The 16,941-nt window shown below is 28.9% G+C and overlaps 1 protein-coding gene across 1 annotated transcript; it reads left to right on the top strand.

Annotated features, from left to right (window-relative positions):
* The first annotated feature begins 6,055 nt into the window (after positions 1-6,055).
* On the top strand, positions 6,056-16,565 carry LOC107456888 (O-fucosyltransferase 1). The gene is made up of 7 exons (XM_043039274.2): positions 6,056-6,254; positions 7,868-7,983; positions 9,608-9,731; positions 10,574-10,742; positions 14,174-14,369; positions 15,161-15,385; positions 16,227-16,565. Exons 1-7 carry the CDS (start codon positions 6,146-6,148, stop codon positions 16,440-16,442), a joined length of 1,155 nt encoding a protein of 384 aa, XP_042895208.1. The 5' UTR covers positions 6,056-6,145; the 3' UTR covers positions 16,443-16,565.
* The last annotated feature ends 376 nt before the right edge of the window (positions 16,566-16,941 follow it).

The following is a 16,941-nucleotide window of genomic DNA, read 5'->3' as shown; positions in this document are numbered from 1 at the left end:
TTTCATGTTATCTAACTCGAAAAATAGTAATAGAAAGGTTTTTTTAATAGGAGCTTTTATTTTTTGCCTAGTGAAATAAATATTGTGGAAAAATTCACCAAAACTCTTATCTGAACTGTTAATGGTTGTCTATCGCTGCTAAATTAAAGAATTTATCTTTAATTTGAGCAACTCATTAACCCCAAAAATACTAGAATAGATATAATTACATTACAAAACATTTTAACTCTTATTATTTTTAATGTCGAGAATATAATTTTTTAGAATAAGAAAGTAGTTTCTAATAATATGAGGCAGACCTTGTGTAATATTTGTAAATATAAATTATAATTATTTCTCTGCTTTGATGTAAAGTAATTACTATATTAATTTCCGTTATTTGCCCAATTTTTATTTGTTTTTTTCTAAGAAAAATGTAAAATTAACCTAGTTAACTGTATGCTTCATTCAATATGACTAACACTTGTATGAGTTGCAATTTCAACATCATTTTTCACCCATTTCCTACATTTTGATTTTAAAAAATATATTTCTAATGAATTATGCAAAGTACCATGAAATATAAAAATGTAGATGTTTAAATATAATTTGTGAGTCAAGAAATTTATTACAGAAGAAAATAGTAATCTGGGATTTGGGGAACACTTATAAGAAAAAGTTATTTTTGTAAAAATAAAATAATAACCTTGTGAGTAAAAGAAACAAATTAATATTTTTTAAAATTATACTATTTTCATTAATAAGTGAGCATTGGATATTAAAACCTGTGATGTCCAAAAAAAAAAAAGACTAAACAGAAAAATATGGTCTAAGAAACCTCTTTTGCTGATTTTGAACATTTTAATTATAATTAGAACCAGGATGTTCTTAAAAAAGGACCTTAAAAATGAAAAAAAAAAAAGCTTTGTAAAATGTTTTTATAGCCTTATAAAACTTGTTATATATCAACTTAACTTTTTTTTAAAAAAAAGAATTGTTTTTTTTAAATTGTAACTTGTGTATAAATATGCAATTTGAGAATACATTAAAATATCAATAAATACCTGATAAAATTAAATAAGAATTTATTATTGCATTGTATTTGAAATTTTTAAAATTGAAAGAATACCATAGTCCAAAAACGAAAATCCTTTAATCTCGAAAAACTTAATTCTACATCTTGTTTATAGTAGGACACTTAACATAACAAAGTTAAATGCAAAATTTACACTAATTTATATATATAAAAAATATTCACTGGCAAAACGCTTTTAAAATGAAAAATGTTTTTTACAATTTTAATTATCGTTCTCATTTAAAACAACCTTAACTTTTTGATCTCTTGGTTAAAGTAAAAGGAACTGCATCTTAACTCTTCGTTATAGATTTATACAACTCTGAATACCCAATGTATCAAGTAACAATTAGTTTAGACTTATAAAAAATTAATATACTAACTTCATCACCTAAATTAATTGATTGAATTCACACATAACTTTCATAACATGTTTAATAACTAGAAACTTATATAAAAAATTAAATGAGAAAATTAAGTCCGTGCATTTTGTAGCAAGTGAGCAAAACGATTAGTAAGCATTAAAGAGGCATCTAAGAACCGTTCAACACAATTTACTAGACATGCCTGTGACCGACTATCTAACTTGGAACTTGGCTTGTCAATGCATTTATCCCAGCATATGTCTGTAATGTGATGTACCTAGAATCAATAAAAGTTGTTGTTAGTTAATATAAAAAGTTACAAGGTAGAATTTAATTTAAAAATAGTCAAAGAAATAAATTTATTTGTGATGAAGTGCTTAATAACTGAACGATTGTTTAAAAGTAGTAAAAAACTTAATGAAAATTTTATCCTGAGTTTAAGTTTGAAACCTCCTTTTGGTATGTAAGTCCATGTTGGGTCAGGATTGAATCTGTCTTATCTTTATCTAAAATCACATTCTAGAATATTGGTTGGACAATAGGCAAATTAAATTCAATTCTAATTTATGGTTGGAATATATATTCTTACATGGTATATAATTGAAAATCAAAATATATTACTATGATAATTTAAAACTAAAAAGAGGGATAGTAAAAATTTTAAATTTTGAAGACCAGCAGTTCCCAAATCATGGGCCTCAGCCTACAAGTAGTGTCAAAAAAGAAAACTTTATTCTTTTTCTACTTCAATAGAACAGATATCAATAAAAGGTTTCTTACCTGGTTTTTCTACCCGGGTCGGTGCGTACCTAAATAAATCTTAAAAGAAATGACCACATACTCAAGAAAAAATACTCTTTCCAATTAGTTAACAGGTGTATATTAACGAAACACTACAATAAACAACACGATCTCTCGTTCGCCAGTAACACCAAAGCTCTCAAAAAATTGTTGTTCTGAGAGAGAGTTCTATATCCAGTGGCGCCATCTAGTATGTCATCTGGCAAGGAAAATGGTATTCTGTTTTTAACAAGTGGGCTATGGAGGTTGGTCGAGAGTCTCTAAGTCAAAACGAATCTTTGAGCTAATATAAATTTTTCGGAACATTCCTAGTACTTAGTCCTAATGAGTTGTGCATTACTTAATATTTTAAAATTAAATCTGCTTGTGGACATATGTACAGTACACTATATAATTTGTCATACCTTATAAGGTATGACAATTTCTGTTGTTAAAAAGTTTAGTTATCTGATTTAGACCTTCAAACTAGATAAAATACATTTTTTGGTTTGGTACAGTTTCAAATAGTTTGGTATAGTCCATTAGGTAAATATTTATCAAGAGAGTTAATTTAGCAAAAAGAATGAAACAAAATACAATTTATTATAATAAATTATTACTTTTAAAGAGATATTTTTGCCTCTTCTAGTATTAGTCATCTTTCAGTAGGCTCAGTAAACAAAAAACATATACATCTGACAATGTAGTAAATCAATACAATCAATAGAACTTAAAGTGTTAATAAATATGATCATTAGTTTAATAAAAACAAACAAACAAGAATTGTGAAGCATCTAATAGCAAAAAATAATTGTATCTCTAAAACTTTCATATTCAATTAAATTTCGAAATCAAACTGCAATAAATGAAAATAAGGATTTAATAAATTTAAAAAAAATTAATTTAGTATGACTGTAATAAAAAATTGGACATTACATTAGTAATCTTTTTCAACATATTTAACATTTTAGGACTACCTAAATCTTATCTATTCCATGACAGATACTTTAAACTGACTGTCTTATAACAGAGTTGCATGCAGAGTTTACAGTGAATAATTTCAAAATTGAAAAAAGTAACACATAACAAATGAACCTACTTGTTCATGGAATTGGGTTTTCACTTTTTCAACAGTTAAGAACTTCTCTAAGTCTGCATCAACGTTGTTAGCATCAAGAGACATCCTAAATTTTAAAATTAATTTAATGATTATATGCAACAAATAATGATTCAAACTAAATTATAAAATATTACTATCAGGAGAACTATTCTAGACAAAATGTCTGCAGCTATGGAAATCCAAACACAGTTTGAAAGGAGGATGGGCTAACACGAAATGATATACATACACTCTAGAGCATATTTAAATAATGGTAAATATAAAAATAAATTTTGAGTCTTAAGCCCTGCGGCAAATTTTTTTTCGAGCTATCTGCGACAAATCTCCCTAGCACAAATATCTTTCTGCAAGAGACTTTTAATAATAAATAAAATTTGCGTAAATAAGTGTTTACAAAAAACAACTATATATTTTTATTCAACTGAACATGTAATAATTTTTGATACTTATACTATAGGTGATATTCTCGCATTTTTTTTGGGGGAGGCAATGCATAATTTATCTCCTTCGAATTTTGTAAATATTCATAACAATAAAAAAAAAAAAACAATTTAACTTCATGAAATTCGCAGCTGCAATTGCCAAAAAAAAAAAGATTGATGACAAAATTGCCCGAATCGGACATCTCAAATGCGTGTTTCGTTTCGAGATTAGGTTGTTGTAATAAATAATATCGTATAGAAAATGTCGGATTAAAAGTCTATGGAGAAATCAATAACAATAACTGCCAAAAATTCAATATAATTATTGCCTTAAAAAGTAAATAAACAAATGCATGTTTCGAATTTTTCTATTGTTTGAAATATATCGGGATATTTGAAATCCACGTGAAAATTAATATCAATAACTGTCGAAAATACAATAGAAACATTACATAGATTTACGATACTATCAGCATAAATTGGAAAAGTCAAAAAGTGATTATCTAAATGCGTGATTCAAATAAAGAGATGCCAACTGCTCCGGACACGCCATGATAATTAAAAAAAAAACGGTAAATATCTACAGACTAAATTTTGCAAACATTTGACATGGTTGCTTTAAAAAAGATATAGCATGCCATGACTACTATAAAGTGGTGAATTATATAAATAAGCCTTCAAATTATAGTGGTGGATAAAAATCTACTAAACCAAGAATCAAAATTGATAAACTACCACTTTAAGATATTTATTTGTAGTCCGAAGCAAGTTGGCATCTCTGCAAATATTACGTGTAAATTTCTGAAGATAAGAAAAGTATATATATATTTTTTACTTTTCAAAAGAAAAATCTTTCTGCAAGACCTTTGTACCATTCTGCGACAATGTCACCGCGATTCTTACGCGAGGTCTTAAAGCTGTGTATCTTTCTTTGCTTATACCTTCATACCACATCTTTTGAAGATAAAAAATAGTTTATCACAGCAACTACAAGCATCTGAAGTAATTTTTTATGGTTTTTATTTACCGTACATATTTATTTTTACGTACATCTCAAAGTTCATTAAGGTTAATAATATATTTTTCATATAAAAATTTTCGAATCAGTAGCTGCACTAATATGGTCACTAAGTTTTTCAACAGAAGAAAAACATTCCAGAATGGTAACAAATATATATGAATACAATTAAATAATAAAACTGCTAGCATCTCTTAGGTACAAGAACACATGTGCCACCTCTAGGCAAACTATACACGTGTTTTTTTAAAAAGTTGCAAGTTCAAATTTTAGTTGGCGCCCTAGCTATTGCAGATGATACAAAAATCATTATTCCGAAATATCCTCGATTTTATTCATTTTGCTTCCTGAATCATGCTTATCAACCATTCTGGTACAGATTCAAAATATTTTCTCAAACCAAACAAACTACCAATATATGGTGGCATCAAACAAAACAAATTTCTTAGAAAACTTTTCAAGTCTTCCCTGATCCCAGTGACTAAAAAATTTTTTTTTTCCAGCAATGAATCATCTTGCTATCATGCAACACATATTTTTCGAAAGTCTGTACTACCTGAGACTCATTTTGTATGGCTCTTGTCAGTCTAAGGAATTTGTTAAAAGATTATATTAACATGTTAAAAGATTATTCAACTGTATCATGAAAATATAATTGTTAAACATGAGATTTTAGACATAGTGAAATTATATGAGTAAGTTACTTTATGACAATGAATTAAAATATTTGGTAAATTATAGATTTTGGTAATTAAACGTTGAGTTTGTAGTTTCAATACATCATTGCAGCCACATTTAAAAAAAAAAAACAAATTAGGTTGTTTCATACTTACACTAAGTTTCTTGATTAAAAAACGAAATATTTATATGGGTCGGACACCGAATAATCACTATTTATTTATTCGGTAAACAATGCGGCACAGAGGACAAAATTTTCATCATACAGTTTCATATAAACACTTCCGGCCACCTATTTCAATTACGTTATGTATAAATCGTAAAATAAGCCTAAATTTGTGATTCAAATAACTGACATAATCAGCACCAAATCTGAAATAAAAATGAAGAAAAAATGATAAAATTCAAGTATTAATTAGCAGTTGTAAATTGAAACGTTTATTGAAACATGATTGTAAACATGATGCATCAACATTCAAGTTATTATTCGCAGCTGTGACTTTTAGCACTTGGCGAAAATGGTGCCACACACCAAAAACACATAACAGCTAAATGAGGTTAACCAGGCTTATTATGTTTAAAGAACAGCAGAAATAGGCAGCAAAAGTCTGTTTATTGTATTATCAATCTATCAATGCCGGAGCGAAAGTAATTTGTTTACATCAGATACATTATCCTGTTTGGTTTATATGTTTTTTTTCTCTAGCAATGAATTCTTTCATTCTAGTTTTATGTTTAATATTTTTCAGTGTTAATATAAGAAAGAGTGTCGGTGAAATAGATCTAAATGGCTATGTTCTCTATTGTCCTTGTATGGGTTAGTAATTTTACTATGATTTTTTTAATGTTAAAGATCAGCATTAATTAATTGTTTATGTTATGCGAAATGTTAAAAGATTAACATTTGGTATTAAAATTGTATTTTAAGAACAATTTCCGTTTGTAGGAATAAGTTTTGTGCGTTTAAAAAAAAGCCAACCAGTTTGAAGCAATAGTTTAAAAGTTAAGTTAATACATTTTAAGCTAAATCTTATGTGTAATAAGTATCTAACTTGGGTGTATCTTGTATAATTACTGATTTAATATGAGTATTTAGTATGTTTTAAGCTATTTATCACTGAACCTTCATGATGTTTAAAAGAAACAATTGTTATGCTGTTTTTAAATTTTCATATTGTTTGCATCACTAAATATTAATATTTGTATACTATTAAAAAAATAATAAGATTCGTATGAGTCATGTATCCGAGTTCTGGAATTGTCAGAAAATTTGTTTTTAATTCAAAAATTCACATTTTTTACCAGAACGAGAAAATTCCTATGACAAGCCTAAAAATTACATGCAATGAAAATTAAATATATTGTTTTGTATAAAGGGAAATTTAAATTAATCTAACCATTTTAGTTGTTATATTAGTAACACTCTAATTAAAGACGCTGCATGACAGAAAAATTCATTATTGTGCTAATTTCATACAATTATAACTTTTAGGGATGTCTTTTTATATTTATTTTAAATAACTGTTAAAGTTGTTTAATTAGGTAACTAAAAGATCATAAATGTGTGAAGTGCTTAATGAATATAAAACATATTCATTGAACAGTTTCAAACCGTAAAGTAAAGAAATTCGAGTTAATGTGTTTCATTTTATCAGTAGGTACTACACGAATGCAGTGTTTTCATTACAGAAAAAAAATGGATGAGAATTTCTCACCCTTTCTCAAATACAGGGTGAGATTTCAAAAAGTTAAGTGAGATTTCTAAAAATTTAAAAAAAAATAAAATACAAAGAGACTTGAAAAAAAGTCACTTATTTAATTATAATAAATTTTTAACATCTTCTGATTTTTAAAGCATTGAATATTTTTGCTGCATCGTCATAAGGACAATGTTCTACATCTACTTTTTCATTAGCTATTCTCATTAGACTGCTCAAATGCGTATTTGTTTCGTTTTGATCGTTTCTGCCCACATTTGTTTCATTTTCATTTGTCCGTTTCGGAGTAGAAGATATTACCTTTACAAGATATTTGTCCATCTTACATTAATGCGCAAAAAATTTGAGCGTCTTACATGAAGAAAAATGCGTTCTGAAAGAGGTTCCGTGGCTGTTGTTCTTAAATGTTCTGAACAATTCTGGTAAATAGGGAAGCTAGATAATGGGGCAGATGTAGAAAAAAATGAAAGGTACTGGAAGAAAAGTTGAACGGATTTCATTCTGAATGGCGCAATGAGAATTTTTTTTCGAAATGCGAGAAATTCGCGAATTTTGAAATTGGTTTATAGAATGCGCGAATTTCTTGCAATAATAATTTTTTAATGCGAGGAAAGAAAAAAATATGTGAGATTCTCGCGTTCTCGCATTGTAGTGAAAACACTGGAATAATATATAAAACTTTTTTTAAAAATTGTATCACTTTAATTTCTAGGCCGCTTTGGAAACCAGGCTGATCATTTTCTAGGATCTTTGGCTTTTGCTCATGCATTGAATAGAACACTTGTTCTTCCTCCGTGGGTTGAATATAGGACTGGTCATTCTAGATCGGTAACATAATATTTTATATGTGATTTAATAACTAGTATTTGATTCCATTTGACTTAATTTTTCTTATATAACTTATATTTGACGTAAAATTATTACATAATTATTTTTCATAATCATTTGCAGATGTTTAATTTTGTTTTATATATAATTGTAATTTGGTAGGATGAACATCCATATTTTTAATATTTCTATTTTATTTTTTCTTATGTTAAGGTTACATACAATTGTTCTTATGAATAACTATTGTTTTTACTTTGTAAATAGTTTTATATACATTAAACTATTTTATGAGTGTGTGTAATTAATTATATGAAAAGTAAATGAATCATGCTAATTCATCATCATCGATATTCTTTTCACGCCAGTCTAGTGTATAAGGCTTTAAGTCTCATTCTCCATGACTTGCGGTTTAAAACAGCCTCTATAGCCAAGCTAGACCATTCAAGGTCATCTCTGTCACTCACTATCATTCTTTACCATGTTAGTGTCAGCATTTCTCGCAGATGCTTTTCCATTATTCAGTTTTTTGATGGTGGCTTTAATCTCTGCTACAGATACGTCGCTCATGGCAACATTCAACATTGGTATTACATTATTGAAAGAAGATGTGTTTGTTACTGTGTTACTCTTCTTATTTAATATCTCCTCAAAATGTTCTTTCCATCCATCTGAGATATCTTGCTCTTGAGTTAATAAGACACCTTATTTATTTTTAATAGCACTTTCACAATTTTGAAATTTGTCGCTAGTTTTTTTTTGTGATTTTATAAACATATTATACCAATGTCTGAAGGGGGTTTCTGTTAACGTGGTGAACTGACTTTTTTATTTCTTTCTGTGCAAGATGATGTTCCATCTGTTATTTCTTAAGAAGTCTTTCAGAGTTAGTGTTGTTAATTTTGTTTTGAGTTTTCTTTCGTTCCTCTATGAAGTTGAGTGTGCCTGCTGGAATCCATTGAATTAGAAATCATGCTAATTAGATAGAGTAATATGTCTGAACATTTTCACGAAACGCTCAGACATATTTCATAAAAATTGTTCATTTCATTAACTCATTTAAATAATTATTTGTTCAGGACTGAAACAGTGGTTAGTTGGTTTAGGACCACCAAAATTTCACTCAGACCATGATAAAATATTCTATCAGTGGTCTTCCAGACCAGCAATTGGTGTAAAAGAATGTTTTATTGTTTTAGTTTTTTGATTTTTGTCACAGAATAGCATATTTTGTCATAATTGTGAGCATTACACATTCTCTGTTTTCTAATTTTGCCTTTTAATTCACTTGGTAACTTTAAAAAAAAAAAAGAAAATCAAATAGAGACATATAAACAACTCAATGAAAATGTGTACTGGCTAGTAATATCTTTTAGTTAATGGTCATTTGGTTTAGTGACTAAATTTTCTTAATTTCTATCCTAGTTCATTGATTCATTTTTAAATAAAAAAAATTATTATTTTAGGTTAGATGACTGATTAATAGTTTCTAATTTTATACAATCATCTTTGCCTGCTGTTTTTAACTATGTATCTTGTTTAAGCACTTTATTTGTAAGATAAACAATACAATAAGTTAGTTTGTCAAATACTTTTTAAATAATTAATTTTCTCTTTCATATTTAAGGTGCAAGTTCCATTTGACACATACTTTAAAGTGGAACCTCTTAAAAGCTATAATAATGTTATGACCATGGAAGAGTTTTTCAAGAAGTTAGCTCCAACAATTTGGCCAAAAGGAAAAAGAAAAGGTGTCTATCATAATATGTTTAGAATTTTGCTGTGATTTTAAAAATGCTTTATTATAATTTTTGTACTTTTTATTCAATGCTTTGTTCTGTTTAATTTCATCCTTTTTTTTTTAGAACAAATTTTATTTCTCTTTTAATTTGCCTCATTAAAATCTTTTTTATTATAAATCTCATTATAGTTTTCTGCCAATTATTCTGTTAACTGTTTGCTATGATTTTGTGTAAATTATAATTAAGGACAATACAAGTGGGGTTTTTAATGTTTAAAATTTGCCGATGAAAAAAGTTTTTTTTTGGGGTGGTGCTGACAATTTTTCACAAATGCAATATAAGTTTTAGGAGAAACTGCTGCTGCCAATTATGCAAATTTTTTCCCTTTCTCCCTAAAAAAATAATGACAGGATCTCTATGTGTTATGAGGAAAAGAAAAAACATAAAATTGTAAACCACATAACAATCTGTTATGGATTGACAGGGTCATTAAAGTTAAAACTTCACAATTTCAATGCCGACGGCATGATTGTGGTAATAAAGTCAACATAATTATTCCTTGTGAAAATTCAACATTGGAATATTACAAGGAATAATTGTACATTATTAAAAAAACCATCACAAACGTGTTGTATGTAGCTAAAATCTGTCTGATTTTTTTATTTATCTTTGCTACTTAGAGAAGTAATGTTTGGTTTGTAACTTTGAATGCTACATGGCTCACAATTCTGTTACAATATCCTTTAAAATAGAAATTTTTGTTTTGCATGTAATATTACATAAGGCATCATTTTTTTTTAAATTTCACTAATTATTTTTCTTTAAATTATAGCTTAATTGTAATTTTTCAGTTTTCTGTTATTCTGCTCGTGGGGATTCTGATGGATGCAATGCAAAAGATGGCAATCCTTTTGGACCATTTTGGGACACATTTGATGTTGACTTTGATGAATCTGTATTTTATCAGCCTTTACATTATGATGTACATTTTCATAATGTTGCCCAAAAGTGGAATGAGAAGTATGTATGTCTTATTATGTATATTAATAGTATTTAACAGCTTTGATGTCTTGAACATCTATAGTGTTAAATACGTGATATAGCAAAATATATTAATTATCTTCTTGGAAATTACGGGATCAGATGGGGTGGGGGGCAACGAAGTTACTTTTAGAGGCTCTGAAACCAAACTAAATAATTTATTTTAATAAAGCTTTTGGTGTATTTTATATATTTTGGATACATATAGATTTAATATTAAGCATCACTATTCTAGTTTGTTTGATAGTTTTACTGCAGTAACACATTTAAAAGAAAAAAATAAATTTTTGATTCTGTTTTGATTCAAATGAATAGCAGCTGGTGCTAAGGAATGCATCAGGTTCTAAATGATATTTAAGTGAGGGAATTAAAACATCAAAACATTATAAATGATAAATGAGGAAGGTCAGTTTAAACCTGTTTGATTGCAGGAGATGAAAAGGATCTATTAAAAACACTTTTAGATTCATTGCATAGTTAAATTGGTTTTGATGCTTTTGATCCTGCTTTTCTCATTAGTACATTGTCAAATTTCGACAGTTTTTATTTTCACTTCACTATTAATTTGCAAGACACCGATATACATGCTTTTCAAATTTCATTTTTGATGAGGATTCTAATATATATACAGTGAACTCTCGCTACTATGATATCCGATACAACAATAACTCCCTCCATTACGATAATGTTCCGTGGTCCCGCCAAACTTGCATATGGATTAATGTTATCTTCCTCTCAATATAACGATATTCTCTGAAGCAGTAAACCTCTGTAGAACGATTTTTTTTTTCAAATTTCAACATTATTTCCTTTTTTTTATTGGTTTTCAAATAATGTAAAATGCCTTTTTGTCATCTTTTACCATTTTTTTCATCTTTTCTGATAAAAGGGTCACTGCTGGTTATGATCTTTCACCCCACTGTTATTTCTTTGCACATCAGAGAATGGCTTTTGTATTCAAATTTCATTCCCCCACTGTTGAGGTACTTAGACCACCCTAAGAGCTTCGGGTTTTAGAATTGCCTCCCTCAGTTCTTAAGAAATCACCATTGTAACATCATGAGTCATAAATGACCACACACATCACAGTAACACCTGCGACCCTGAAAAGGTACTGTTTCTGTAGAAGGTGGGTGGAGCACGTTTATTGAAATTGAGGAGGAGAAAAAAATGTATACTGACCATTGGTCATCGTTCATCACTGTCACTTAATCCCTGATTTAAACTATATCTGGTGCTTTCATGAGCTAGCGCAAATTCTACGATCAGAGCTTTTCGCAATTAGTGCTGCTAACATTTTCAGCTTGGTGAGTCTTCAGTGTATTGGATATTTTTTACTAGTGTAATGGCAGGGAGAAAGCAACTTTCATTTCAAGATAAACTTAACGTTATTAAAGATATTGATGATGGAATGAAACAGATTGATGCAGCTAGAAAATACGGATTATCTCAATCTACAGTTGCAACGTTTCTAAAGAAAAGAAAACAGATCGAAGATACTGTAAGTTCAAATTTAATTAATCCAAAGCGTAAACGACTAAAAGTCGCAACTAATGAAAACATTGATGCTGCCGTCTTAAAATGGTTTCAAGAGATGAGAGCAACAAATATCCCGATAAATGGGCCCTTGTTATGCACACAAGCACGTAAATTCGCAGTAATGCTAGGGAACGAAACTTTTAAAGCTAGCAATGGTTGGCTAATGCGTTTTCGGGATCGACATGGAATAACTTTCCAGGAAGTTCACGGAGAGAAAAAATCTGCTCCGATTAACGAAGCAAATGAATGGAAGCAAGAGAAGATGACAGATATTCTTCAAAAGTATAAACCAGAGAACGTTTATAACGCAGATGAAGCTGGGCTGTTTTTTCAACTCCTTCCCGATCGAACATTGGCATTTAAGGGTGAAAAATGTTACGGCGGAAAAAAATCAAAGCAGAGATTGACTGTTCTTCTGTGTGCCAATAGCACAGGGACACACAAGATTCAACCTCTTGTTATCGGCAAATCATTGAAGCCGAGGTGTTTCAAGAATGTGAAAAGTCTTCCAGTGGAATATAAAGCCAATAAAAAAGCTTGGATGACTTCTAAGTTTTTTTCTGAATGGTTGTTGATGTTAGATAAAGAAATGAAAAAGAGGAAGAAAAAAATTGCTTTATTAATTGATAACTGCACCGCTCACACCTCAATTCCAAAACTACACAACGTCGAAATTGTTTATTTCCCGGCCAACTGCACTTCGATTTTGCAGCCACTCGACATGGGCATAATCAAGTGTTTCAAAGGATACTACAGGAAGCGTTTGGTTGAATCGATACTTGTCAACATCGAAAATAAAGTAGAAGATCCTTTTAAAACTGTGAATGTCAAGGAAGCATGTGATATTATTGCTGGTAGTTGGTGGGAGGTAACAGAAAAAACTATTCAAAATTGTTGGAAAAAGGCCGGTTTGTGTGTCTTGGAAGATGAAATTGTTTCTAATAGTGAAGAAAATTCCACAGACAGTGATCTTTCAGATAATCAAGAATTAGTTTTGAATCTTCAAAAATCTTTATCCCAACTTGAGGAAAAAATGGGTAAAACATATGGTGTTAACGTGGAGGACTATTTAACTGCGGATGACGATCTCACAATTTTCGCAGGAGTTAGTGATGAAGAGATTCTCTCTGAAATTACGGATGAAATGGAAAATAATGATGAGGAAGAAGATGGTGATGATGATCCATGTGTATCACAGTCCGTATTGTCACCCCATGAAGCTCTTCAATCCGTAAAATCTCTAAAGACATTTTTCTCAAGTCTTCCATTTACAAATGAAAATCATTTTCGGGCATTGGACTCTATGCATACTTTGTTGGTTGACTTAACAGTCAGAAAAATGAATAAACAAACAAAAATATCTGATTTTTTTCAATAAAAATGTTTTTTTAAGGTAAGTTTACAATCTTATGTTCTGTATTTATATCCATTGTTTTTAATGCTTAACCGTAATAAACACTTTGCAAATTAATTTTTTCGATAATATATAAATATATTTATAGTTAATGAATATATAACATTAAATTTCAAAAAATCTTATTGCGTCCCAGAATTATGTGGGCCCTCGATATAACAATATATCCCTCTACAACAATATTCTTATTTGGTCCGCAAAATATTGTTGTAGCGAGGTTTTACTGTATATTAAGTTTGGATATTGTGTAACACTCTGTGTGCATACAAATATGTATATTAAAAGTTTTCTTTGTTACAAAATGTTTTTATTGTTAATAGCTATGTATAGTGTAACAATATGATGAATACAATTCAATCGTTTGTGCGATATATTTTTTTTTACATGGACATTTCTGATTTATATAATAAAAAGACCATTCCACCCAGTATTGTACACATTTAATTTTTTAATACAGATTTCCTCCTGATCAATATCCAGTTTTGGCTTTCACGGGAGCTCCTGCCATATTCCCTGTTCAAGAAGAGAACAGAGAACTTCAAAAGTATTTGATCTGGAGTGATTTAATTCTTAGAGAGGCAAAAAGTTTCATCCAGTCTATGGAACCTAAAGGACCTTTTATTGGCATTCATCTGAGAAATGGACCTGATTGGGTATGTTGTTAATGCGGACTGAAAATTAAATTTAAATACAACAGAGCACTTATGATCTAGGTGGAACTGGAGGACTTAAAATCTGGACGACTTAAAATCTGGATCTAAATCTAAATAGTTTTATATTTTTAAATAGCAGTTACAAGCTAGGGTATTGTTTTTTATGTAACATTTTTTTCACACTTTTTCTAGGCTTTGATTATCAATTGTAGTGTTAATTTCAACATAATATGAATGGCTTTTGCATTTATTTTTTTATTTTACATTGCTTTTCGCTCTGTTCAAAACTGATGCTAAGGTTTAACTAAAATTGTTAATTTTATTATTTCTTTTAAATATCCAAAACCATCAAGTGCTTGTTTCCATTTTCACCTTTTTTAAAAAAAAAACATTTCAAGCCTTTCAATTTTTTGAGGTGTCATTAAAGCACAACTTTTTAGTACTTTCCAGACATTTTCTTTCAAAGTTCTTATTACACCTACGAAATCAATTAGAAAAATACTGTGTGTAGTCTAGCACACATTTCATAAGTAAATGAAATGAAAATAGCATTACTTTCTTCTTTAATTTTACGCAAGCACAAGCAGAAAGGTGACATAGGAACAAAAGAAGTGATTTTTCATCCCTATAATCTATAAATCTTCGTTTAACCGTTTCTATAAATCTCTCAAATATGTGGGAAATTTTTTAATTAAGTAAGAATCTTAAAACAGGTTTTGTTCTCTATCCTCTTGATTTATTTTGCAATAGTGCTATCTATTCTTTTACTAATTTTGTTTTTAATTTCATAGGTAAGAGCTTGTGAGCATATTGAACACAGCCCACTTTTGTTTGCTGCTCCTCAGTGCCTGGGATACAGAAATGAGCTTGGGAAAGCTACTCCCGAGTTATGTTTTCCAACTAAAGACATAATTTTGCAACAATTAAAAAAAGTTGTTAAGGCTCAGAAAGCTCGATCTGTATTTGTTGCTTCTGATAGTGATCACATGATAAAGGATATTGAGAAAGCTCTGAAAGTAAGTAAATATTAAATTTGTTTCCAAAATGTATGGAAATGGTCAAATATCTCAAGATATTATAAAGATATAATGTATACTTTTCAAAAATATACATTACATCAAAAGACTAAAATTACATGTGTCAAGTATTTTAAAACATCCGAATTAAGGCAAATTGCTCATTTAATCAGAGTACATGTTAAATCAGAGTACTTGTTAAATTATCAGAAATAAAAGCAGTGATGTACAAAAAGAACTAGAAAATGTTAAAAAATGGCATATATTTTAAAAACTTTTATTTGCACTGATTGGAATAATGTTTTTGTGATTGAACCTTAGTACAATTTGTGAAGCATAAAATACATTATCAGTAACACCTATTGATTTCAGAAAAGTTTTCATTTTTTCAGCGAATTCCATGTCATTTGACGTAGATGAGGGTGTTTTAATAGTTCCTTCTACAATCACTGTAAGCAACATACTTGCACATGAGTAACAATTAGTATAGAACCTATTCAGTGGTTTGCATAACATCTATTAATTATTATAATTATGTAATTCAGGACAAAAAATGTGAGGAACTTTGTGTTGCTTCATTTTATTGTTTATCTAAAATCAATTTTGAGCAAACTTTTTAAAATTTGTCTAGCAGTATTATAAAAGCAATCTTTTCATAACCTATTTAAAGTCTAGTTCACCTTTTAAATATATTGAAGTTTATGTTATTGTTTGAATAAACTTAAACTCATGAAGTATCAATAGTATGTTTATTTTGAATTTTAGCTATATTATGCAAAATTATTTTTGTTGCCTTGAAAAAAAAATATTCCAGTTCTTTGAATTTTTTATTTTATTTTAGGTGACAGCTTATAAACTTCCAGAATCCAAGCCACATGTTGATTTAGCTATACTTGGACTCTCAAATCATTTCATTGGAAACTGCATATCTTCATTTTCTGCTTTTGTAAAAAGAGAAAGAGATGTTGAGAAACTGCCATCTTCTTTTTGGGCTTTTCCTCTTCGACAACAAAAGGAAAAAAATTCAGATGAGGCTTCTGCGCATGACGAATTTTAAGTTTGGGTCATTTAAAACTTAATTTTGTTGATGATTTTTCAAATTGCAAATTTTTATCACTTTATAAGAGATTTAGATTAATTAAATGTAATTTCATTAATGATTTTTTTTTAAAAAAAGAAATTCCTTATAAGTAATAATCTAGTTTTTTAGTATTTTTGTTGCATATTTTGGATAAATTTGTATTTTTATTGCATATTTAAGCTGGCATGAATTGGTGATTTTATACTTCCATACAACTGAATAATATGGTTTTTCACCACATTATTCAAGAGAAATAAATGTACTGTTTTAAGATGAAAATTCCTGATAAGCATGTCTCTCAGGTGTCACTATTTCAGGTTGACACAGTTCTCACAACCCTGAAATAACCTAATGATTTTCTTTCATTTAAGTTAGACTTAGTTTTTAAAGATGTTTCAATTGTCCTAAAGTTTACTTATCCATTAAATTCTAAATTTTATCAATCAATTGTAGGGCAAAATTAAGAAATTTTGCT

Source organism: Parasteatoda tepidariorum, chromosome 10 (genome assembly GCF_043381705.1).
Source record: "Parasteatoda tepidariorum isolate YZ-2023 chromosome 10, CAS_Ptep_4.0, whole genome shotgun sequence".
Lineage (NCBI taxonomy): Eukaryota > Metazoa > Arthropoda > Arachnida > Araneae > Theridiidae > Parasteatoda > Parasteatoda tepidariorum.
This window is presented reverse-complemented; position numbering and strand designations above follow the sequence as displayed.